Here is a 19,533-nt window from a genome sequence, read left to right as displayed (position 1 = left end):
AGGGATCAAAAATCCTGTCCTGGATCTCTGTGTAATCAGGTCATAATCATAATGTGATTTCTGTGGTTTAAACCTCTACCATTATGCTAGGTATAAAATTTATAGGAATGTCCAGACTTCAGGATATAAAGTACTCATTAATTTTGTGGAAGAGGAAGAAACTTCTCCCAGAGCAATTTTATTGCTGAACAGTCTGCTACACTGTATTAGGTCTGCTCCTTACACTGGAGCATTTCATGCTGGAAACGCTAAGATTCTGTACTTCAAGCCCTCACGCTAAGACAGAGAATAATCTGTATTCTTATACTCAGCTTAGTAGGAAAAAAAAGCTCACAGAAACTATGAGCTATGCTTTCATCCAAAAACCAGCCAAGCAATGTACTCAGCCAACCTGGAAAAAACAAAATGAGCTTTCAGTCCATAGCCAGAGGTTCATGCTCTGGAAAGACCATTCCCAGAAGAAAGGGTGAGGCCATCTTTTCCAGCCAGCTCCAAGTCAGGGCTGATTTCAATGGCACCATGACAATTTGCACTGGCTGGGTACCTGGCTCACTGTTTGGAAGTGGCAGCTGGAGCACACAGCACTTCCAGCAGCCACTGCCCTTCAGAGACACGGTGGTTGCATGGAGTCACTGCTAGCACGACCCCTTTGCTTTCTTGGCACAGCTAAGCCTCCTCCTTCTCAGGGAACTCAAGACTCTGACTGAGATGTAACCTACAGTCAGCCTACCCACCAAAAAGTTGTTGTGCCAGTGCATGCATGAGACTGACCAGCCCCATCACATGGGGAACCTCCAAGGAAGGGGGGTGCCATGAGGAAAATTCCCAGCAGATATTCCCCCACCAGGAACTACAAAGTTCTCTCCTGCCAAGAAGGTGGGGAACTGTCCACAATCTCCAGCTTTCTTGAGGTGTTTAAGAAAAACCTGACTTGTTTCAGGATGCTCAAGTCTGTGTGCATTTGGAAACTCTTTGCCGACAAGGGTACTGCGGAGACCTTAGAGTAGAGGAAAGCAAGATGTTCCATTGGTAAAACTGAAAAGACAAGAACCAACACCTTCTAAAGGGCATAAGGAAAAGTTTCATCAATTGGAAGTCTCATTCCGAAAATAATTTATGGTCTCCCAAACTTGGCTGCCCTTGTCTTGGCAGTGAGGCACAGATACATTGGTCTCTGAGTCACCTCAGAATGCATAGCTCACTTTTCAGAACTTTTAAGCATCACTGTGAATTAATTTTTAATTAGATACTTTTTAAAATTTTGCTGAGAGACCGTAACACCTTCTTTTTGGAAGTTCGGGTTTGGCAGAATGAAACAGGGCTAGCGCTGCAGAGGGGCTGGCACTCTGCAAATAAAGACCTTCTAGAGTGCACCTGAAAACCACTTATATTTGCAAAACCATTTATAGTTGTATAAATTTGCCCAGTATCCATCTGGAGAAAATGTTGCTCTGCTCTGGGGACAAGAGATGCCAGGCCTGTGCTGGGGTGCTCGTCTTGCCTAACCCCTAACACCTACCAAAGACTGAGCATCCAACACTAAAAGGAAAACAGCTGCATTTGCTGTCTGTGTTCCTGTGCTCTTACACACACACACACACACTTTCCTACCAAACCGACCTCCTCATCTGTTTTTCATAAGGAAACTCACACAGACTTGCTAAGCAGTCTGGGTTGCAGGCTTATCTAACAACCTTGGGTTGTCAATCCAGCAACAGTCCACTAGGTCTGCTTTTAAAAGCAAGCTGTGATTAGCTTGAAGGAAATAAAATTTGTCTCTTACAGCAAGCTCCTCAACTGCACTTTTGACAGTCTTCAATGATACAGAAAGGGAAGGAACTCCTTTTTGCTGTCATATGTGAAAAACACTTGCAAGCTGACCTGGCTTCTCATATACTACTTTTGTACAGAGATTTGCAAAAGTGTCTGAATTGTCTTCCCCCACCTGCTCTGCCAAATTATTATGGTACAAGCACTTCAGAAAAAAAAAAGCACAATTGCTTGAAATTACACTAGAGTCAAATGTTGATAAAAAGGTGTCACAGAGGGAATGAAAACTAACTGCTGTGAAATTTAATGAAACCCACTGTGTGCCAAGGGCACAGGCAGCAAAATTGAATTTTAAAAAGTGCCAAGCAGAGAAGCTTGTAATCAGACTAGCCACTATGTTAGATGAGATAAGCAGAATGACTTTCTTCTATCACTAGATCAAAACAGACTGCAATTCTTATGCATGAGATGAAAAGTTACAGTATTTATCTTCCCAGCTTCCTGTGTTCTTAGCACCGGATCTCTGGCTTAATGGCATGAAATGGAATTTGCCATCTCCAGTGTAAGGCTTGTCCCAGCCCTCACATGGTTCTTTCCTGACAGTTTTTATTGCAAACTGTTATGAAAAGAGGAACAAGCTAATCAGAATTGTTAATGGCTCTGCATAAACTATCTTCAGCTGTGGTGTCCCCTTCTATATCCTGGGCAACTGAAGTCAATACAGGAGAATAGGACATAGAAGATGATGCCAGTATAGGAGAAGGACTCTGTTCATCAATGTCTACACAGAGAACAGTTGCCAAAGCATCACTCCACTGCAGCCTGTTAAAGAATAATTTTACTCCTTAATTATTATAACAGCATTATTTTGAAATTGTGCTAAGAAAAGCCTGATCTCCCAAACAGAACTGCTTGCAATCATTGTGGGAGTAATCCCTCAAACTCTGGTTAGGGACATGGGACAAAAAAGCAGCCCATCTTTGTTGGAAACAGCTTCAGTACCTTCATTACTTCAGTTGTTCAGGAGGTTATCGGTAGTCTTAGCTCTGGGCCACACAGAGAGGCTCAGAGTCTACACCTGTACCTCACTGATGAGTTTCAACACTGCAACCCACTTGATCTTGTAGCCTGGCCCAAATGGCCAGATTCTCCTTTTAATGGTCTGCTGGTAAAGCTGGAATACTTTCTGGAGAGAAAGTTTCTAGCAAGAAAGATTTCCAGTTCTGCAAAGTCACCCATTGTGTTTCTTATAAAAGGATTTCTTATAAAAATGCCCTGACTTTTATCATGACCTCTTGATTTTGCAGAACGTGCCTGTAATGTTTTCGGTTTGTAATGGTAATGGTTTGTCTTGGCTGTAAAGAGTTTTATGCCAGTATTTAGTGCTGCTTGTCATGTTTTCACTGCTGTGCCAGAAAAAGAACTTGAAAACCAACAGAATTCCTTGAAATCTAAAACACACTATAGCACAGAAGCCTTAAGTTTCCTATTTTCTTGTGCATAACCCACACCACATCTCAAATACCCTCTGCAAGTCAGTAGTACTGAAGAATACATCTGTCTGCAGGTAGGGCAAGTGGAACTTAACAAGGAGGTGAAGTTCCTCTCTCCTCACAGCCCTCTCCATCCCCACTTCCCCTGCTTCCCTATCCACACATCCCCCTGCCTCTGACTTCTTCCTCTGCTCATACCCTTCTAAGGATGCAGTTGAAGTAAAAGAGCTTCTAGGGGAATAAAGGTCATCTGAATTTTACCCCTGAAAGTAATACATTTGTCATTTGTTACTAAGTGAACATTTAGAGGTCTCCCTTTACTTACTCCTCCTACAAAGCACAAAAGAAATGAATCAGCATCAGTTCCTATCATATTAAAAATGAAATTAATCCAAAACTCCTTCAATGTCCCCATTTGACTTTGTTTCAGTCAAAGTAGGACTTCTTTGGAGCAGCAACAGCCTCTGCCTTTTCCCCTGTCACGACAGTTTCAAGAGTTTCCCTACATTATAACAACAGCTGTAACAAAAGCAACATGGTACACCTGGAAATGTTTGTACAGATTTGCCAGACAGATTGTACTAATCTCCAAATGACATTCAAAGCTCATAGTCATGCAGCAGCACCAGGCTGAGTCAGAGAAAATTTTGAAACAAATAAATTTTCTCTCACAGATACACTCACAAAGGTCCCTCAACATCACTCTACGTGGTCTCTATAAATTCCCAAACAAAGCACTTTTTAGTACATCCTAGTAACCATTCCCAGTGATTGGCATTCAGCTGTATTGTGCCTGACCTGAATGACTTCCGATGCCCTGAACACCAAGTTTGTTCTCAGTTAAAAAAAAATTAGAAGTATTCATAAATAGGCTTTCATTTGGCTGCAGACTTGGACAAAAACCTGAACTTGTGAAGAAATCAGTCAGTGCACTACTCAGTTGTAAGGCCATTTCTTATACATCACCATGTTAGCAGGTTTCATATCCTTTCACAGGGTGCTGTATTTCAGAAGCAGCTTCTCTTATTCCAGATTGACCATTCTTGGCTTTATCTCAACATTTTCTCCAACTCCACATCACTTTGCATTTATTGGAAAACTGTTCTTCTCAAATCAACAATACCAATTTATATTACAGAGGCATCTTTATTGGGAAAAAATGCAAGACAACTGAACTGTCAGACTGCAAAAGAAAGGGTCAAATCTTTACTATATAAGCTATATAATGTTTATCAGAATTCTGTATCTTCTGCTTAATTCTCTCTGAATCTCTTTGGATTCTGCTACAAGAGAAAATAACAATTATTTCTAATAAGTAATTGTTTAGGTTTCCTTTCATTATAATTTTTCTTCATATTCCTATAGACTACTGCCAAGCTTACATTAAAGTCTGTTTGCCTAGTAAAGAACTGTACCTGCAAATCAATTCAAAGTGGTCAGTCCTCATGAAAGATTGGGGCTTATCAGGCTTAAGCAAGAAAATGTAGACTCAGCTCATGGTACAACAATCCTCTCAAGAAAGAGTTCTGTTCTAAGGTGTTAGTCCTGATGCAATTAATATTCCATATGAGGGGAATTAGATAGAATCTGGTATTCCATGAAGGCCTCTGCACTGCCACACAGCAGCAAAACCTCCTTCAAATCCTTCTAATCACAATAAGTAGCAACAGCCCTGAGCTCCAGATCCTCTCTTTCCCTGAGTCCCATTGCAGAATACTGCTGTTGATTTCAATAAGTCAGGCTCTAAGGAAAAGACAGTCTGGAGGGGAAAAGAAGTCTGCCTCTGCTCTCAGATGTACCTGTGACATCAGGGGACTGACAGTGCAACAAACAATGTAAAAGAGATCTAATCAAGCCTAGTGAATCAGCCTTACCAGCAGCATTGTCAGGGTGCAGTGACCATGCCCAATTTTCATGCCTGGGAAGATAAAGGACAGCTTCTAGAAGGGATCTGTCAAATGCAATATTGCCCCTCTGACCTGTGATGTCAAGGAGAGGATCCTTTCTTGGTTCTCTGTGACTCAAGGCCCTCTTCATATGATGTGAATGCTGCTTAGGACCTCGCACTTGTGCAGAACTAAAAGCTTAACATCACTGAAGTCAACAAAGGTGTTTCACAGAGACACAGGAAATCCTTGAGCAGGAAGCCAGCCACCATGATGGTCACCATAAGCTAAGCAGCTGTGGTTGGAGTTCTGGTTGCACAAATACATCCTGTATTTATTAATTACACCACACTCCTTCCTAACTGCTCACTTCATGGAATCAAAACACTGGATGATCTTGAGTTCCACGCCTCAATTCCTTGAAATGATAGAGTTTGAAAACTGCTTTATTTTACTTTGTGAAGCCAAAGTCATTAGAAGGTAAAAATGTGTATTGGAGAAGTAAAAGGATGTGAGCAAGGAAAGAAAAATACACGTTGAATCCTATGAAAAAAAATTCCATGTGGAATGCATAGTAAGCTGAGTTTCCTAAGTGAAATATGAAAAAAAATACAAATTACATAGACATTTAACACCAGACTGGACAAAATCCTGGAAAATATACCACTGGGAACAATCCTGGCCTGTCAATAGGACATATGACTTCACTTGCACTGGAAAATACTGAATCATTTTGATGCCTAAATGCATTTCACAGCAATATTCAAATATCCATTGAAATATCTCAGGAAGCAAAACAAGCCAGATCTTTCAATGCAGAAACAAAATTTCTAACTCCAACCCAGATCCTTCTCTAATCAACACAAATGTAAAGGATCTGAAATGAAGTACCTCTGAATTTACTCTGACTCCACACCAGAAAAATAGATTATTTGGTCCCCTGCCTCATGTCTTCTGAAGTTTCATTAGGTTACGCAAGCAAAACCTTTTGAAATGAAAAGTGTCACAGAACTGCTGAGCACCATTGTTTCTTTCTAATAAAAGAAGGGATAAAAAAAACAGGAAGACTGAACTTCATTCTACAGATAAATAAAACAGCACTGTGGGACTTCTTTAGATCAAAAATTCTGTTCTTAATGCAAAATTCTGCTTAAACGCAACACAGCTGCAGCAATATTCAAAACATCACTTTTATATTCAACATTAATAAGACAACAAGAGAAGAGATTCTTCCCAGTATTTTAGCAACTTTTTTTTTTTTTTTTTTTTAATACATCAGCATTTCCATTTCAAATGTGCTTCCAAAGCACCTAAAATCTTACTTGCAGAATTTGCTCCAGGCTTAAACTCTGCATGGGGCTTTTTCTTCCTCTGTATTTAGTCAAAATTTATATTAGGATCAAATATAATTTTTAAAAAACCAAAATGAATATGTATTCAAAACAATTCAGTATAAACAAGTTAATTCACTGGGGAAGCTCTTCAAGAAGAAAGTCATCATGAGAACCACACCCGTTTTAGACTAATGTCAAATCCAATAATCCTAGAATAGAAATAGTGATGTAATTTGTACTAAGTGTCACTGACTTCAAAGGACACACCGAAATTTGCAGCCTGTAAGGGCCCTGATGCTTTCTTAAGGAAGATTTTGAAACACCAGAAGAGTTTCAATCGCCATGGTGTTCTCAACCACCATCTGAAGTGGCTGAGAACAGAATTAAAAAACTAAGACAAGTATGAAAGCTACTCTCCATTTGTCTTCTTCAAGTTACGTCTCCTCTGTTTCAGCAGCATAACAACCCCTTGCCTCTTCTGCACTGCTTGCAGCCTTGCTGGCAGGGATGGCCTCCTCAGAGCTACTGATTCTGCACCTTAGGATCAGTAATGTTTATTACTCATCCTTCCTTGCTGACCTGTTTTGTTAAAATGGTCGGTGTTAGCTTAAATAGCAAACTTTGCTAACCAGGTTTCCTTCAGCAAGACTCTAAGGAAAATCTCACAAAAACCTCTGCTGTTAGATCCGTAGGGGCAGCAGCCTTTAGCAAGGCTGTAGTGGGAACTTCTGTGACCAAGATGAAGGCAACTATGCAAAATATACAGGATCTAAGTGTGCACCTTTCTTTTACCTCTTTCAGGTAAGTACATGCCAACTTGGATTCCCTACCAGTCAGACCTGATGGCCCATGCATTCAGGAAAGATTCAAATAATACAAGTCTCTATATAATTAAGAGAGTAGAAATCTAAGTAACGTCCTTTATAAACTGACAGAGGACATATATTGCACTGGTTCTTATATTACATTCAGGCTTCAATTCTGAATTTGTCTTATATTTTAACTCCAGTCTGAATACAGCAGAGAGAGAGCTGGCTTATCTTCAATAAAACATATGCTACAATAAGATAATTTCACTGTCTGAATTCCCTTGTCCTGAACATCTTCCCAAACAGTTATACTTCCTTGCCTTACTTATTCTGTACTCCAAATCTAAATCCAAGAATTTGACTGTATGCTATATCACAGTATGTGAAGGCACCTTGTAGGAGGTAAAAACTGAACACATGCACAAGCAGTCAGAGGATTCAGTTTAGCAAGTCAAAGTCTAGCTGAAAAGGGATGAAGCTGCAAAACTAAACACTGCATTTAATCCTTTGGTGGATGGCTAGAGAAAACTGGAGAAAGAGCTAGTGTGAAACACACCAGCTACAAAGCAGCTTCTATACAGGTTGCTCTGGTAAAGAAACCACAACAAAGCACAGCTTAAATGGATTAAAAGCAACCTAAGTGTTGGATCTTAAGAGAAAAAAAAAGACAAAATATTCCTTGAGAAAGCATAATTTCACAATGATATATTCTTGGTGCTATATTTTTAAAATTTGCATTAATGATCTAAAGAAAAGCAGTGGGAGTAACTCACTACTGGAACAACTTATGGAGATCAGGCTTTTATCGAACTTAATTAAATTCTGACTAGAAGTTTTTTTTCTCAGAGATACACTCTAGTTCAAATTGAAATTACATGAAGGCTGTCCTATGACCCATGCTACTGCAGACCTCAGACTAGGCATTCACAGCGTTCTCTGCAGACTTTATTATTGCTGAATCAATGATCCTTCGACATGACACACAATCACTCACTAGCAACTTTTAACAGTGTCGTTTTCACTGTTTTCTTCTGTCACCTTGGTGAGCCTTTGGATGTTCATCCGCCTTTCCTGCGGTGTCTGTATGTGCACACATATGCTGGATTGGTACCCAGCCTGAAGCTTGTCTTTGTTTAGGATGATGATTGTCCTGTGATGTGTTTACAGGAGCACAGCAAAGTCACTGAAGTTTTGCATCCAACGAGAGGAAGGTGTGACAAAACAGCCCTGAACAGCTAACTTGCACATGAAGAAGAGGCCTCGGTGTTTGACAGAAGCAATGCTGCTCCCTTGCCTCTCCCCAGAAGTCAGCCATTCAAAAAATATTTTTAGGCTGAAAAGGATGAAATACCTAAAAGGCCATTTTTGCATTTTTTCAAAAATATCTGGGTTTTTTAGGTACAAATTGCAGGAAGAGATGGCAGGAGTATGTACATATGGGGGAAACGATGGAATTGCTTGGGAGAATCACAAGAGAGTCTAGGGCCACTGTTTTCTTGATAGAAGTCTCTTGACCATCTCAGATCTTCCCTGTTCCTGTGAGGCTTTTCTCAGTTACATTTTCTCCCTATAGGCAGAAAATTACGCTGATCTTAGTCTTCCAGGCAGAAAGCAGAAAGCCTCACTTGAGCTGCCAGATGAAATAATGGTTACTGGTCAGTGCCTTTTCCTCCAGCTCCACAGAAACCTTTCCCAGAAGTTTTTAGTTCCTGTAGTCAACTGGAACCACTCTTTCCAAAGCCCCTTTCTTAGCCAGCCTCAGAAACAAGACTGTTTTGCTCCTCTTGAGCCCCAGAGCTGTCTTTAACTGTCAGCCACGTTTCTTGGAACACCACTTCAGTGCCTCCACCTCTCCTAAGAACCACTTCTTACTTTTTTAACTGTTCCCCCAAGCAAACCCTTTGAGAGAAAGCTTCTCAACATGACCCCACAAGGCCACAACCTCATGTTCTTTCCTCCTCTGTCCCCTACATTTTAGCATCATCTCATCTGCAAAGTCATATTCGACCATTAATATGCAAACAACTTGCAGATTTCGTTTGGATCTGTCTCCTTAAAATCTTTAGCCCAAAATCACAAAGGCTTTCTATGAGATTTCATCACAGACAACACAGAACCAAAACATCAGCCCACTCAACCTTCTCCTCATCTTGAAGGATTGGTCTTTATTTTTCTGCCCTCTGCACCCAGCAAACACTTGTGCTGAGCACCTTATGGGTTATGGAAAATATTATGGCCTCTATTGGCACAGAACAGTTGAATAAGGATTCTCCAGCAATTTCATGGAGTGCTGAGAGCATTTTTCATATGGCCACATTTTATTTTCTGAGACAAAATCAGAAGTTGTTAGGAACTGTGTCCCTTCTTTCTCAAATAACAAAATGCTTCTTTCACCACCCCCTGTTCCAAGAGGTCTCCAGATCTTTTAACCAACAATTTCAAGGACCATAGTTTTGAGAGTTTCAGCACTTCCACAAGACATAAGGGAAACAAGACAGACAAATAAGGAGAGGAAGAGTAGACACTGCTGAAAACTTTTCTCATTTAACAAAGGGAGTAGCAAAACCTGTGCTTCATTCGAATCAATCAATGAATACTGAAGATGACAGTCAACACGGCAGCCACATGGCTGCCCCATAATTATGGGAACAGTTCATTTCTCACATGGCACTTAGAATCAAGACCACAGTGTCAGGTTCAGAGAGGTGTCTCAGCTAGCAGATCTACATTCCACATTCTATTCCCTCGGATCCATATTCTGAGCTTGGTTTAGCTGTTCTACACAGAAAAGGGGAGTTCTGAGCTAGTGAAGATTTCATTCCCGCGTGCTGACCACTTTAATGAACAGCTTCACCTTGCCAGCATAATGCTCTTTAAATTGACCATCCTTGCAGTACTTGTGCCTTTTGATCCACTGCCTCTCATAAAACTGGCTAACCTTTAAGTTCATTATGTTCTTAAAAATATCGCTATGTTCTTAAAACCATTGCTCTGCATTTAGAGAGTGAACCTATTCACCAAATTAGTATGTCATATCTGAGCTACCTACCTTCAAATATCTAGCTTCTCCATTTAAGTGGAATTGACTTGCCACAGCACAATGAAAAGAAGATCAATAATTACAGACTCCAATTTGCCATAGATTTGTTAAAATTCACTCCTGCTGTCATATCCTCAATAGTTATGGTCAAAGCTACATCCTCACAATCTTTTCTAGCTACATGATATATGTCTCAGTCTTCCAAACATACAAAGGAAACCAGCTGGAAACACTGCACTTAATGTTAGCAGTGAAGACTGTATCCACCTACATGACTGTGCCCTCAAGAGGTTACAGACAGCATAACTCTCACCTCAGTTGTCATTTCTTTGAAGCACTCCAAGAGACATGTCCAGGAAGACTCCTGAGAGACCACAACAGCAGTTTGCCAGCTGTGGACTGCAGACCACTGATATCCACTGCAGAAAAGACTGGCCTTGGGGAGTTGGACACTTGTCACCTACCACCAAATTGCCTTAGAAAAAGCTAAAAGCGTAGTTTTTCATGCAATTTCTGTAATGGCTACAGAGCTGCCACATGTAATCATGTATGGGAAAGGAAGGAAGTGGCTTCCACAATTGCAAATGGCAGGAAAAGTCTATGATGAAATCTTTCTAGTTGGAACAGAAACTCGACATGTTTCATCCCAGAGTCACCTTAAAATACACGTATACTTTTAGGCAGGATCATCTGAAGTAGCAAGTACAAACTAAGTACATAGGATCAAGCAATATCCAAAGAGCCATTCTGACTCTGCCTAGATCTGCAATTTCTTGCAGGTTCTGCCATTCAGTTTTTATCAGAAGAGCAGATTTATGGTAAAAGCACTCATGAATAATTCACTCCTTTGAGCTGCCACATGTAACTTGGGGAAATCCCAGCTATAAAACCTTGGCACCATTTAGCTAGCACAAGCTGCAGTACTTTTTTACAGGTGTAAAAAACTGACCTACTTGGAGTTATTCCTCTTTCACACTGCTAGAAGAAAAGGATCAGCCTGTTTGCTTACCACCTCTGGTAAACAAACCTCTCTGCCACATCTTCATAGCAGTAAAAAGCTTCTAGTGTTGGACTAAGTTTTAGTTTTGGCTCACCACAGCTTCAGTGGCTTGTACATCTCCCCTGCTCTTGGGCCTCCCATAATAATCCATTATCTGTTGGCTTACTTCCTCCTCAAGTCCATGTTTTTAAATCATGTTGAGAAACTTACTCGGATCCTAAACAAAAGGAGGACAAGTAAAGCCATAAACTAGCTACACTGAACTTGTCTTTATGCTGGTTTCTAACTTCAAGAGAAATACGGCTTATTCCAACACTCATCCTCTGCCACTGGAGCAAGAGCCCCAGCAGGCTATGGGTGCAGATTCCTCAGACAAAAAAGAAAGTGAAACCATTTAGCCATCTCCCTGTCATGACACAGAGGATGAATTAATAGCATCATTCAGTGGCTGCTTATTTTCCTAGGCTTTTCGTTATATAAAGCTAGATGAAAGTTCTTCTTCACAATTAAAAAGAAAATTTATAAAGGTTTTATTTCATTACATCTCTAAGTGGAGACCAACTAAAATGACAATCACTGCCACCAAGCCACATTCAAAGCCCACATCATGGTATACAGCTACACCTACAAGTGCATTACAGGGAACAAAGAGATGCCATTCCCTGTTTGTAAATAAGGTGAACAGCTCACGGCTATCTTGACATAAAATAAGATAATAATTATAGTGCCTAAGTTAGACATCTGAGTAAATGTAGTCATGTCATTTAAACAATTAACCTACACTGGTTTATAGCAGCTAAGGATCTGATGAGGGATGTAAGAAACTCGTCTTTACCCTAATATGTCCCTTCAATTTATCCAAATTACTGTCTTTCACCACCTGGCCTCTCCCTTGTGCCTCACAGTTAGGTTTTAAGCAGGTTAAAAAATTATGGTCCTCACTTTGGTCTTTTCTTACACACTTCCAGCAGTGCTGAATGAAATGTGAGACAACCATAAAAGCCAGAAGAGGGAGAAATCAGACATACTGCATAACTAATTTCTGAACTGTAAGCAAAGTTGTTGTCAATTTTCATTTCATATCACAGGTTCACATTTCTTTGAATTGCCACCTACTGAGAAAAAGCACTACATGCTCATGCCCTTCTAGGCAGGAGGCCGCCTGGTCAGCTTGGACAAGCTTCAGGGATTGCCAGTGTGTGGTCTGAAGGAGCCTCTCACTCCTTGTCCAGGAGTCACCATCCTGCCTCAGAGAAGGATGCACGCCTTCAGCTCACGCCAGTGTCATGAGGAGCAGGGTTCTTCCTGCATCCCCCAGCCATATTCCCACTGCTGAAGCTGCTGTGTTTGCTGGGGTGGCTGTAAGCAAACAGCTGTAAGCTCCTTGCCATCCCTGTTCCACAGGCTCATGGGGGAGCATGGTCACGAGACAGGGGCCAAATGCAAATTAAAACCAGATGAGCCGAGACAGCAGTTGAAAAGAGCGGGTGGTTAAAGCCTGTGACAGCTCCAAGTGAAAATAGTCAGACAAAGCGGGTTTGCAGATTGTCACTGAACTGAGAACCTCCTCCACCCCCAACTGCCTGGCTGGAACTGTATAATGGAGCAGGTTTCAAGAAACCACAGCTCCCAGCAGAGTTAACTCTCCAGCAGCTGCTGCACTTTCAAATTGTCAGACAGATTAAACACAGGAATGCCTGTGGGTCACAAAGCTGAGGGAACAGTATGATGGGGTCAGCTTGCTCTAAAGTGCAGAAACTACTCAAAAAGTTGGAGACAGGACTCTCTGCAGCCAGGAGGGAGTTACACTGGTATCATCTGGCTGAAGGCTTGGCATAGGGCCCTTTCCCAGCCTCAGCTGTCCTCACCAAGCTGGACAGTTAGGGGGGTTTTTTGTCTTGTGGTTCCTTAGAAGCTGCAGTCCCGGCATGTAACCAGACTGTCCTTGCAGGGCAAGTGCCTGTTTGAAGGGGAGAGAAAAGAGAGTTCTTCTACAGTCCACTCCTTTGGGGCATGAGCCAGGGCACCTGGCTGGGTCTGGACACTGCAGGGCACCCAAAAAGCTGGCCCCTGCACTGCTTCAGCATCCAAAGCTCAGAGAAACACATTACCTTATGGGGACAAGCACATGGGTGCAGTGGAGTGCTTGCATCAGGCAAAAGTGAGTGCCACTGATCCACATGTCACTGATGATGAGAGGGTGATGATTTACTGGGAAAACTGCCCTGTAAAAAGCATGCCTGTGGATCCTATTTATTGTCTCATACCCTTCAAATAATCTTACAGTTACAAAGACGCCACACAATTACAAGTTAGAAAAAGGAGCGGAGGTAATTCTCCCACACACTGTCTAGCCCATGGAGACAACAAACCTGTGGCACCATCAGCAGGCAGTGTGGGTCAGCTAGCCCAGCAGGGCTCCTCCTGGGAGATGGCGGGCCACCTCCACCAGGATAAACAATCCACACTTCAAACCTGGGCCAAAAGCTTGTTGCCAGATTCGTGCAGCTGCAGAGAGCAGAGCTGGAGGAAGCTCTGCCAGTAATAGGGGTAAGAAGGAGAAAGAGAGGTTGTTCCCACACAACACAGCCTCTCCTCTGCCAAACCACAACACTTCATGTGGATCTGTAGCCCACACGCTTCTCCAGGTACCTCCAACTCAGCTATGCTCTGCTGGAAACTACAACCCACAAAACTGCTGTGAGGATGCTGGCCCACAGAAGTCGACTTGCCATGCAGCTCTCAAAGGTCACAAAATGACCAGACAGGGACTTGAGCACAAGAGAGCACAGGACACTGTGTCTTTGGGCCACATTTAGGCAGCCACACAAGCAGTTCAGTTGTTGAGGGAGCCAAGTGGTCTCCCTCACTAGGAAAAAAGTTTGAATCACCCCCTCCTCTTCCCAAAGTGTCAGGAGAGTCTTAACATGAGCAAACAGATATCCTGGACATGCCCATCCTCTCACCACAAGAGCACTTACCCCCCAGGAACTGGATGCCTCCTGCCACCCTGCCCACAGTCCTGGAGATGAGCTCGGACACACAGCAGCCCATGAGCGCAGTCAGGGCCACCAAGAGAAGCAGCCCGCAGCCCAGGCCTGTCACCACCGTGCAGATCCTCCACTCGGCACTCGGGATGGCCTGGAAGGAGGCATAGCGGCCACACTGCTCCACCATCACGGTCATCTGGCGGCTCTCATCCCGCACCGGGTAGGAACACCTCCGGAAAGTGCCGAAGGAAACAGACTTCTCCAGCTGAGACCCCAAGAGCCAGTAGGGCATGAAGAAGCCAACACAGGAGGCAGCAGCGCAGAGGAAGGAGAGGAAGGCCCAGACAACGCCGGCACAGGTGAGGCTGGAGGCCATCTTTGTATCTGATCCAAGACCACTCACGATGGGAAGACACAAAAGTAACTGTATTTTAGAGGAGATTTATGGATAATCCGGAATCTCTCAGCCTTGACAAATCCTCACACTGGGAGAAGCTTGAATCCTAACAACCAGGGGAATATTTCCTCCCATCATGAAGTCAAAGGTCCCTAATTAAATAACAAAACACAAAAAAGGAGAAAAATACAAGTTCAGTAACACTGACATTAGAAAAAAAGTATTTGTCTGCTAGAGTGCTTTTCCTTCCTAGAAGACTTCTGAATAAGGTATGTCACTTTTCTGTCCTACCCTTGCAAGCAGACCCTACAATTGTTCTCAGTACACCAGCTTTTGTGGCTGGCAGCCCAGCTGCCACAGGCTGCTGTGCACATCCAGGAATGCTCTGCAGCCACCTTCAGGGGCTGCCTGTGAACTTGCCTCACTTTCCTCCACTCTAAGACCCGATCTTTCCAATACAGATAGAAAAAATAGACGAGGTCTTGCTTATCCTTAGTTAGCTAGACCTTCCTCCTGCAATGCCTGCAGAACCTACTTCACTTTACAGATGTTCCTGCAGCTTCAGTGCAAAACCACCCACAGCGGCTAAGGCATTTCAAGATCAGACTGTTGTGACACAGGTAAAACTTATTAGCACACTCCCAAAAGAAGCGATACGAGATGACATTTTTTCCAGCACTCTAAGTTGCTTTGCATCCCTGTGCAAAAGGAGCCTTTTATCACTTGATGTCCCAAAGTGCCAGGAATCCAATCTCCAGGTGGGCTTCTAGTAAGCGAAGATATTGCCACATCTTTTGGATTCACCCCTACACAACCTCAAGGAGAACACAATTAAAACACAGAGGTGTCTCTTAATATTCCTGCTTGCATTCAGCCCATCTCTTCTTTGCCTCTTCCCAGCTCAAACCTAGGAGCCATAACCCCTTTGTATCCTTCTCAGACAACCTCCAACCTGTCAGCTCAGTATCGGTGTGCCCAAGTGTGTTTGACTGTCACAGAAATCTACATGCTGTTCCCAGAGGCTGGGGGTCTATTTCTCATTAAATTAATGTTGGATCATTATTCTAACTGCATTTGTAAATTTATGATCATTTCTCACCATTGCTGCCAAATTAATTCTGATAGCTATTTACAGGGGCTTTTTCTTCTAAGCATTATTAGACACCAATCAGTGAATCCAATTCATGAAAAGGCAATAACATGAATACTACTTCAGCACAAGGAGGGAATGTAGAGAAAGTTTGTAAGTGAAATTAGCCATGTGCACTACATGAAAGTTTTGTTTACTTTTAAAACACTAAGAAAATAACGTATCTTCTGTAGTATTAAAAAGGTCTGTGCTTCTACTAAATAAGAGTACACCTATCTACCCACAGCCTATCCACAGAAATGTCTTTCAACCTGCAAAATGACAAGCCCCTGGGGATAAAAGCTTGCCAGAGAAGCATGGGGGGGCACCATTTCTTCAGAAGCATCATCTAGAGAAGGATCTTGGCGTGGCAGCAAAAGTCTAAGCCAAAGTGGGTCACAGCACTTAGGGGAGATCATTCCCTGACTCGCAGGAGGAGGTATGGCTGGAAATAGGGGACAACATAGAGGGTCCCAGGGGTAGGACCCTGCAAATCCTGCGGCTTCAGCGGGGCAGCAGCTTTGGCTCCCCGGAGCCTGCCAGCCTGGGCGCTCTCCCGGGAGGCTGACTCGCCCCTCCGGCCCCGAAACCCCGCTCCCCGCCCTCCAGGAGAAGGAGGGGGCGGCGGAGAGATACGGCTTCCCCCGAGGGAAGGCGGCGGCCGGGAACCAAAACTCGCCGGGGTGATGCCAGGGAAAAACTGCGGGCGAGCAGGCGCAGCGCCCGCGGAGCCAGCCGGGTGTGGGGTGCCGGGTGGGGCGGGCTGAGGTGCAGGGGACCTGGGAGGGGCAGGGGATCAGAGAGGGGCAGGAGACGCGGGAGGAGAAGGAGTTGTGGGAACAGGGGGTCCGAGACGAGCAGAATGGGAAGGAAAGGAGAATATGGGAGGGGATCGGCTGGAAAGGCAGAGGTGCCGAGAGTGAGGGGAATCTGAGTAGTGCCCAAGAGGACGGAGAGCCGGGAAACTGCGGGGCCGGGAAGGGAGAGCGGTCCGGGGTGGCAGAGAGATACGGGAAGGACGGGGGCCCGGGAGAGGAAGGATTCGCGAAGGCAAGAAGATGAGAGGGCTGGGAATCCGAGCAGGGAAGGGAGTCTAGAGGGTCCGGTGCAACGGGCAATGGATGCGGCCAGGCTGGGTGTCAGAGAGGGGAACGGGAACGCAGGAGGCAAAGAGGGTCGGGGATGCAGGGGATGTGGCCGTGCAGGGTGGGGAGGGGTCGGGAAGGGAAAGGACGTTCTGAAGGCGTGGGGATCCGGAGTCATGCAGGGGATGCAACGTACCGGGAGCGAGTGAAGGCAGAGGTTCGAGAAAGGAAGGGGGTGCAGGGGGTCCGTGAGGGGCAGGGGACTGCGCGAGAGCCGGTGTCTGGAAGGAGCAGGAGCGGCGAGGGTTCCAGGAGTGCCAGGATGGGGGCAGGCGCGGTGCCGGGGAGCGAAGGGCTACTTACGGACACGCCGGCCGTGGAGGCTGTCCGCCGCGGCTGCCGGGAGCACATGGGAGCGGGGCCGGCGGGCGGCGGCCGCCCCAAGCGACTCCACCCGCGGTCCCGGCGCGGAGGCGACGCGGGTGCTCGGGGCGGGCGGGACCGGGACCGGGAGCCTCCCTAGCCCGGCCCGTCCTTTCCTCCGCACGTTCCTCTCTCCCCGCGTTTGATTCTTCGGGAGGCAGCGCACTCCGCCGCCTCTCCTCCCCCTTCCCCGCCACCGCCTCCCCGGGCGGGACCCGCCGCGGTCGGCGCAGTGGCGGGGCCGCGGATGGGGCCGGGGGCGAGGGGCCGGGCGGCGGCGGGGGGGAGGCGAACGGGAGAACGGGGGCGCGTCCCCGAGCCCTCACGGGGCGGGGCGGTGGTCCCGGCCCAGCGGGGTCGCTGCGGGGGGTGGGCCCCGACTTCCCGAGCCCGCCCTGCACTGCGACGGGGGGTGCCTCGGGTCCCGGGGCCGGAGCGGTGGGTCCCGGGGCCAGGTTGGTGCCGGGGAGCGCTGCGGCGTCCCCGGGCTCGGCGGCTCAGAGCGCGGTGCAAGGGGCGGTGAAGCCGGAGACGGAGAGGAGGATAGGGCAGAAGAGGAGAAGGGGGGTAAAGATAGCGAAGAAGGAGTATTTGAAGGAGAAGAGGAAGGCTGTAGACTTTACATGGGAAAATCTCCTGATGATGTGCGTATGATAAGAACTGTGTCTGTCTCTGCATGCGAGCTGCTGATACAGCATTTTGATCGCAACAGTTTCCAAGTTGGTCTAGAGCGAGAGTAAATGTGATCACAGTATTGAGCAGCTCATCCCGGCTAGGTTAGGTCAAGCAGAGAGACAGGAGCTTCAGCCCTTTCCCAGAGTGTCTTAAGTGGGAAAGTTTTGAGGGAGGGTTGTCTTCTGCACAGAGAGCCTCTGAAAGAAAAAGGTATTTCCTATTCTGGTTTTTCCTCTATGTTCAGACACATGAATATATTTCTCAGATATAAGACAATTTTATGACAGGTTTAAATTATGTCAGCAGCAGACATGCAAAACCTCTTTGGTAATGTTTCTTTTACAGTCCTGGCATGTAATTTAAACGCCATTCATTAATATTATTAATGCTAAATGGAAGTGAGGTTTATTGCACTCAGTCTGCATTTACACCATTTAATAGTAATAGCAGCTATTTTCAGAATTAAATTGCAAAGCTGCTTTATTGTATTTTTAAAATTAGACTTCCAATTTTTTCCCCCACAATTCAAAATCTTAAAATCAGAACATTACTGAAAATGCATATTTTCTCAAGGGATAAGAAATAGATTGGAAAGTATCTAGCATGATCACGTTTTCAAAGGAAATGTGCTACAAAAAAATCAAAGAAGTGGGTTAAATATAGGCTGAATTCTAGAATATATGCAGTAAAATACTCCACAAGGAAGACCATGAAGGCATAACCCCAGAGCAGCCATACCCACAGCTGACTACCCCTAGTCTACATCCACCTAGTGTACATGTATATTAGCAAGTAATGTGGATCAATCTGGTGTTGGATTACATGGTGTTGAGGCCCTAAATTATTTTCAATAGTTTTTTCTTCTGTTTCGCTACAGGCTGGGTCTGTGAACTGAGGGCCCCATGAGAACTTAGAACCCATCTGATACACACCTGGCACCTGTCTTCTGCTATATTGCTATCTGAATCCACTCTGTGTACTCACCTCTGATGGGTAAAATACAGTGTGGTAAGTGAGGATAATCTGGAGATTCACTTCAAAAGCACGCCCTTGATCCACACCAAAACATGAAAGTGGATGTGCCCACGGGGTGTTTGACCAAAAAGGAGCTAGTATGACTTTCCCAAAGCTGAGAGTTGGAGCCTGCTCCAAGGCTTTCTTCATTGCTGCACGTAGGGTTATGGTTACATCCAGGGTTAGGGTTATAGCTAGGATTAGGGTTATGCCTAGGGTTACGGTTCAGAAAACTACAAAGCCCAGAGCTCCAAGCACACTGCAGCTACAAATGGCATGCTAAGGGGAACAAAAATCTGTCATAACATGGCTCCTTCCATACCTTTCTGCTTGGCACCAGACTCAGCCCAAGGTGACTTTCACTGCTTCACCTAGGGTTAGGGTTCCACCTAGGGTTAGGGTTCAGAAAACCACAAAGCTCAGATTTCCAGGGACTGTGCAACTACAGTTGACCTGCCAAAGGGAATACAAGACAGCCACAAAATAGC

General features: G+C 44.8%; 1 protein-coding gene across 1 annotated transcript in view; it reads right to left on the bottom strand.

Moving 5' to 3' along the window:
• Positions 1-17,548, bottom strand: part of LHFPL6 (LHFPL tetraspan subfamily member 6) — a 137,915-nt gene extending 120,367 nt beyond the window's left edge. Inside the window, exons 1-2 of the mRNA XM_058829586.1 lie at positions 17,297-17,548; positions 14,314-14,871 (exon numbers count right to left, since the gene is read on the bottom strand). Coding sequence (XP_058685569.1) covers positions 14,314-14,698 — 385 coding nt within the window. The 5' untranslated portion in view covers positions 14,699-14,871; positions 17,297-17,548. The remainder of the gene's footprint in view (positions 1-14,313; positions 14,872-17,296) is intronic.
• Between the last annotated feature and the right edge of the window lie 1,985 nt (positions 17,549-19,533).

This window comes from Poecile atricapillus, chromosome 1 (genome assembly GCF_030490865.1).
Source record: "Poecile atricapillus isolate bPoeAtr1 chromosome 1, bPoeAtr1.hap1, whole genome shotgun sequence".
NCBI classification, from domain to species: domain Eukaryota; kingdom Metazoa; phylum Chordata; class Aves; order Passeriformes; family Paridae; genus Poecile; species Poecile atricapillus.
This window is presented reverse-complemented; position numbering and strand designations above follow the sequence as displayed.